The sequence below is a fragment of the Olea europaea genome, unplaced genomic scaffold (genome assembly GCF_002742605.1).
Source record: "Olea europaea var. sylvestris unplaced genomic scaffold, O_europaea_v1 scaffold1016, whole genome shotgun sequence".
Taxonomy (NCBI): Eukaryota; Viridiplantae; Streptophyta; class Magnoliopsida; order Lamiales; family Oleaceae; genus Olea; species Olea europaea.
In genome coordinates, this window is record NW_019227483.1 from 71,287 (window position 1) to 78,561 (window position 7,275).

General features: G+C 32.8%; 1 protein-coding gene across 1 annotated transcript in view; it reads left to right on the forward strand.

The window, feature by feature from the left end:
* The first annotated feature begins 3,776 nt into the window (after positions 1–3,776).
* The window catches only part of LOC111372593 (SPX domain-containing protein 4-like), a 4,338-nt gene continuing 839 nt past the window's right edge, over positions 3,777–7,275 (forward strand). Inside the window, exons 1-3 of the mRNA XM_022994963.1 lie at positions 3,777–4,293; positions 6,312–6,477; positions 6,918–7,270. Coding sequence (XP_022850731.1) covers positions 4,033–4,293; positions 6,312–6,477; positions 6,918–7,270 — 780 coding nt within the window. The 5' untranslated portion in view covers positions 3,777–4,032. The remainder of the gene's footprint in view (positions 4,294–6,311; positions 6,478–6,917; positions 7,271–7,275) is intronic.

Below are 7,275 nucleotides of genomic sequence, written 5' to 3' on the forward strand. Positions count from 1 at the left end.
ATAATGTGTTGCATTTTACTTAAAAAAGAAGAAGAAGCCTTTTTTAACGTTAAGCAAACAGAACATTAGTATAGTTGTCCATTCAATTAACTATAAAGTATTCTTAACTTATCATCATTAAATTAAAAAAAAGCAAATGATTAACGCAGTATTTTTATTTTTATTTTGTAAACTTTTACTTGTAATACCACAGTTTTATTACGCCCGTCGACTCATTTATATAGGTTAATTTTGTTTTTCACACGTATTAAGAAATCTTATTTAATGTTATTGAAAAACAATTTTTGCCAACAACTTTCCTAGTTTACCCTTATTTATACTTGTACAATTTCAAGATTAAATGGAGAAAATTGATTATAACTAAGCAAATTAAATAAGGGTAATTTGTAAAAAAAAAAAAAAACATGTTTAATAAAGAAACATGATTATATAATTGAAACAAGAAAATAAAGAAAGTCAGTCTATATAAATAGGACGGAGAGGGTATTTTATCGAAACATTATTTGCAAAGAAAAAGACTTCACTTCCCAATCTCCCATAGCACTTGTGAGACTTTCGAGATTAACAATCTTCTTGTTTCGGTTATGTTTCATAAATTTAAAATGTGTAGCAATATATTTATTTAATGGATTTTGGGGTAAGACAGAAAACACATTTAAGATAGAAAAAGAAATTAAATCACATATGTCACACCGTCCAATCATATGAAATACTATTCATGACGTGCGTCTTTTAAAGAATAGATTATTAAAAATCAGCTTTGGCACCGATGATTACCAACTTGCACCAATTGATTATACTGATGATCATAGTATAGAATTCGTATTCTTCTATCATAGTATAGGTTCACTACTGTATATCCACTCACCGTGACAGAGAGAAGGATGAAGCTAAAATCATACTAATCATGTTATATAAGTACATAAAATTTTGACAGACAACGCATGTCGGAAATTGATTGGAAGATGAAAAAGAAAACAAAAAATAATCCAATCATCAGTGATCACGTCGGCGTTGACCGTCAAGAATTCCCTATAGTGATTGCTTTTTCCAAATCATATGTGGTTAGCGTCGATAAGAGTCCACTAGTGTTAAATGGCAATATTGAAGTAAAATCCACTCAACTAATAAGTTTACATCATAATAACATCAGTAAGATAAGTTACCAAAAATTCGAAGGCACCCTTTTGAATGCAAACCTCCCAATGTACATTAAAGCACATAAAGACGAAATCATCACAAACAATTTTTGGTATGAGGGTTCGATTTCTGAGATATGGAATTGAACTCTTTGTGGGCATCAATGTACGAGCAAACTCTTGCTCCATAGTCTATTGGGGTACATCTCGCGATTTACCTCTCTCACGATATTTCAGGGACCGGACGGTGGGGGTACGGGTTCAACATCGGAATACTTGGAAGGAAAGATAGAACATTATGTTTACTCTAAAAACGGGTACGTTTTTTCTTTCTCGTTGACGATGTAAAATCCAGAAAACAAACTATTGAAGATAACGAAAAATCATTGTATAAGATCGGGTAACGCAGATGGAGACACTAATGGCATATGCGATAGCAAGAATTCCGCAATGTACATTATTAAGTTAAAAAATAAGTCAAAATCTTTATTCACTATATTATAGAGTTATAACCTCTCCTCGAATAAAAGCTACTTTTCATAATCATCTACCCTGTGGGACTTAATCTTTGACCTATTGTATGTGCTGTCACACATTCATTTCTAACCATTAGTCTGTTCATATTTCACTATGCAAAACTTGTCTATAGTTCAATCAAAAATCTATGAAGAACGAATTTTAATCTTGCGATGGCAAATCCACCTATACGATTTTGAAAGGAAAAGAAATATTTTTGGATAATCAGATTATTACAGACCATGAATTTTATTAATACTTTCGTGAAAATAGAAATCAAGCAATAAATATTGAGAAAAATAAATAAAATGATCTTAAAAGCTTGCTTTCCGTAATCCTTGAATAGGAATCAGATGTGCATAGTGGCCCGATTCTAGAGAAGCATAACTCCTTCCTTCGAATTCAGCTTGTCAAGAATTGCACTTCACTGAACGCAGGCGCTTACTTATCATAGATTCTTTTTTGGCACACTCGTGGAGTTCGCTCGAAGTCGTCGCGAGCAATCAATTATTATGGAATAAAAGAAAGAATATCTAAAAGAGTGAAAGATAAATGTTGATTTGTATAATGTTATAACAAGTATTATTCTCAGTTCGGAGTAAAAGGTGACGATATTAATCTCTGTAATTCTTTTGGTTTCGTTTCGGTTTCAATTTGACAATTTCCGTCTCTGAGGAAGAATGAAGCTGGATATTGTCCAGCTCGATCCATTCTGACTAATGTAATTACGATATCTTTAAATCAAGAATTTTCAAGCTTCCATCTAACAATGTCTCGCACCTTTAACACACACGAAAAGGAATAATGATGAGCATTTTGAGTTATAATTGTTAATTACTTAAATCGAACATGTAACATCGAGTTTAAACGGACAATGCCTCAACATAAAATTATAAAATATAGATTATTATTTATTGAATATTATAATAAAAATAACATTGAAGGGAGAATGAGAAATTAGAAAGCCTATTTGATAGAATTTTGTAAGAATAGATTAAAAATAAAAATATTTTTGACGAATTTTGGTTAAAAAGTAGGAAAAAAATTATGGGTTCACTTGGAAAATTAATTTATTGGAAGAAAGTGTTTTTTAAAATAAATTTGAAAAATATTGTATTTTAGAAAATGGAGCCAAATAAGGACGAAAAATTATCTAGAGTTTTACGATCTTAAAATATTTCTCCATTATTGAGATTTTATACCCAGTACAGGTATAAAGCATTTGAAATTTAGAAGGTAAAATTTTTTATACACTTTGACAATGCTCTCTATTTTAACTCTTCATTTACTTTTTTTTCACGAAATATCTATTAATGTGTTCTCATTTTTTTTAACACATCTTTTATATGTTAATGACTCAAATCAAATATGATTTGAATAAATTATGAAATAAAGTATTGAAATCCGTAGTTTTATAAATGCATTTATTAAAAAAAGATGCCGCTCTTTCTTGGTGTAGCTGCAATTTACAAATTACCTATTTATTTTTAGGTATTGACTTTCTAAAATGGAGGGTATAGAGAGTCTCTTAGATAAACTCTGAAAAAATAACACTAATTATCATTGATGTTAGTGTGATTATAAAGCATCTAAGTGACAATAGACTTCGCTCCTAATGAATCGGGATATAGTCCTCAGGAAAGAACCATATTAGAAAACAAAACCTAATTTCATAAAGTTAGATATATGAGGCTTAAACTTAATAAAGAGGTTTTTATCATCGAGATGGATTCTGTAACAAAAACAAAAGATTAAGCTCCTGTTTGATTTTGTTAGAAAATAGTTTTTTAGTAAATTTTTATAAAAATTTGATAAAAATTAAGGATTCTTTAAAATGTACGTTATCCTGTTTGGTAGGAAGTAAAATTAGATTTTTAATAAATTTTGATAAAAGTTCTTAAAAATTGTGATTAATATTGATTGTTTGACTTGACTTAAATCATTACCAAACAGGGTTAAATTTTTAATCAATTTTTTAATTAGACAAAACACAGACTTAAGGATTAACTTGCTTCTTTTGTAAAAGGTAGGGTAGGATGGATACATTCTTAGATTTTTGTAGGATGTTTTATCATTTCAAGAAACAAATACCCAAAGACAAAAGAGATTGGAAGAATATAACAGTGCCAATTCATTCCCCATAACCCAAAAACAAATTGTACCAACCGCCCCTGTCTTTTCGAGCCCATCTGCAAAGATTCCAAAAGCAAACTCCTCACCCCACAAAAATGCACTAGTGCGTGTATTATCTTCACGTTCTTGTCGATTTCAAGGTTATCCGTTGGAAATTCGCATTAACTTCTCCTTCTCCTGTAATAATCCGTTTTTCCGGCATCAGGGATAGTGTAATTTTTGGAAAAAGAAACGATTTTTACATATGAAATTCGGGAAAGAATTTGGGATCCATTTAGGAGAAACACTGCCGGAATGGAGGGACAAGTATTTGTGTTACAAGCCTCTAAAAAAGCTCCTAAAGAATATCCCGGCAGCCGATCTGCCGAAGGACGGAGATGGGTTGGCGGCGCCCCTGCCGTCAGCCGAGCTCCATGACTGGTTTGTTGGAATTCTTAACGAAGAACTCGAAAAATTCAACAATTTCTACGTCGATAAAGAGGAAGAATTCATCATCCGCTTCCAGGTTATTTCTTGATTTCACGTATATCAATACTATATTGTGCACACTATATGGTGGGTTATTTGGTCTGTGAAATTGTTTTTTATTCTTATCGTCTTTACAATTTTAACCCTATCCAAGTTGGATAAATAGACACTATTAGTATCTTGATCTTGTAGCTAAAGTCACAGCAGAAAATTTGTTCGGCGTTAGGAAACTGCGTCTTTTATTGTTGTAAAACTTATTGAATTTTCTCAGAGTTGTGTGTTTATTCAGTGCTTTTCAAAAGAATGGAGAAGTTGTACCAGGGAACTGAATTCTAATTCAAACATCGTAGACTATGGAGAAAGAATGACATATTTATTTGAATGTGAATAGTTCAAATGGAAATATGGAGTAAATATTGATGAGAGATTGGCAGATCAGATTCATTTGGAAGCTATATAGAATAATAGAAATCCGAGCAATTGAGATAATGAGTGATTATAAAAGTTTTTGAGGAGACACTTTTCTCTATAATCGTTGCTCAAATAGAAGGGAGATGAAGTGTAATATCATTTAATTGTTTGTTTGACGAGGTGAATTAAAAAAATAAGCTAAATTTTGTCTATCAAAAATACCTTAAGTGGAGACGGTAAGTTGGATAATGCAAAATAATCTTTATTGGCATAATCAAATATGTCATAGGATATGTTTAAATTACCTGATCTTGGAACCCATATGCGCACAATTGGGCTTCTGGGAGAGTGGCTGAGGTAGAGAGGGGTTGGGGCATATGATGAGGGAGTCAACCACAAAATTCCTTGAGTTGGATGTTTTTACATATTATATTCAATTTAGTGTTCCTAACTCCCATGCTTTCAATTGGATAGTGTATTTGTTCCGACCGATTAGATGTTTACAGAAGGAGAAGGTAGTAGCAATTAGAAAACAGTCCTGTTCAAAGCAGGTTGTTAATATAGGATATTAGCAGCAAATTACATTCTATCCAAGTGTTTGTTTAGTGATGTAGTATCTATGATGTTTCATTTGCTTCCCAACTCCCATGCTCTCAATTGGATTGTGTATTTGTTCCGACCGATTAGATGTTTACAGAAGGAGAAGGTAGTAGCAATTAGAAAACAGTCTTGTTCAAAGCAGGTTGTTAATATAGGATATTAGCAGCAAATTCCATTCTATCTAAGTGTTTGTTTAGTGATGTAGTATCTTTGATGTTTCATTTGCACCAAAAGAGGATATTTTAACCTCTTACTAGCTATAATTTTAACTTAAGATTCTTTTGTAACTCCGTTTTTCTTTTTCTGTGTCCTTTCTCTATGGCTGAAGCAAGCCATGGAACCCGAGATTCAACTGAAATTTTTAACATGGACTTGTTTAGAAGAACAGATGGTTTTCTACTGTTTTAACTTACTGAATGCACATGGCATGTTTGGTAGGTTGAAAAGAAATTAATTTTGTCCATTGTACTCTTCAGTATGTTTTGAGCTTACACTTTAGCCCTATGGGATATGAAAGCTCAGGAGTCTTCTCTTGCAAGATACTATCGGAAAGTAAATATATCTTCTTTCAGGTGCCGTAAACCATTAGAAATAAATGGTTGTGCTTATAATGTGTCCCGTATGCTTAATTGAATAGACTTAGGGTTCTCAAATATAGCAGAATGCTTTGAGTGCATCATAACTATTATGAGTTTTATTCTTTTGGTGGAAAAATGAAACTGATACATTTCTGTAACCGGTAGTTGCCTTAACCTTATTATTAAGGCACTCAGAGTATTAATGCTGAGATAGATAATATAAAATTCCATTTCCAGATATGAGTTTAGCCGGATGATAGCTAAACCTCTATTTAGGAACGGAAACTAGCAAAATTTAGTGCACTAAAGGTTCATCGGTTTTGCAAATGTCAACCTTTTTTTGTCATTTAGTAATATTTTAGACAGTATATCTATTGGTTAGCAGATTACATGGGAAGCTTCATTTTGGTGGAGACCAAAAATATATGTTGATTTGGCACTTCATTCATCACATTCCATTTTGCAGGAGTTGAAGGGAAGAATTGAACGAGTGAAGGAAAAAGGCAGTAGAGACAGAGTCTTCAGATCAGATACTGAATTTAGTGAAGAGATGATGGATATACGTAAAGATTTTGTTGCCATTCATGGGGAAATGGTTCTTCTGAAAAATTACAGCTCTCTGAATTTTGCTGGTAAGATGCTGCTTCACTAATGTTTTTCTATGATTGTCTATTACAGGTTTCACCTGGGAAATGGTGGTTCCCAGTTTCCAAGTTTCTGAAAAACTGATGATATAGCTTCATATACCATGATTTTCTTTGGACTATGAGCATGTTCTGCTAAGCTTAAAAGAAAAAGTAGAAGTTGCTCGCAATTTTTTGTTTCACAAACATGCTTGGATAAGATAAATTTTTCTTCGGTTTTAAGCCAAAAAAGAAAAAAGGGAAGAAGAAGAAGAAATTTACTCGCGCTTATTGTGAAAATAAGTGGCTTGTTATTTCCAACTTTGACCAATAAAAGATTTTATTTATTTCTAACATACTACTTGTGAACAGTATTTTTAAAACTTAGCCAAACATGCTCTTACTTGCACAACATGGGAACTCTGAAATGTATTTGCGTATTTGATTAGGTCTTCTTAAGATTTTGAAGAAATATGATAAAAGAACCGGGGGATTGCTACGCCTACCTTTTACACAGCTTGCTGTTCATCAGCCCTTCTTCACGACCGAACCTCTCACGCGATTAGTTCGTGAGTGCGAGGAAAATCTTGAGCTCCTCTTCCCACTAGAAGCTGAGGTTGTTGAGTCGACTGCCGTTGCACAAGATCAGATAGACACAGTTCCTAGTAACCCTTCAAGTGATTGCCTCGATACAACCTTTTCCCTCGGAGAGGAGACGGTAGATATATACCGGAGCACCCTTGCTGCAATGAAAGCTATAAAGGGCCTTAAAAAGGCGAGCTCTACCTGTAATCCATTTTCATTTTC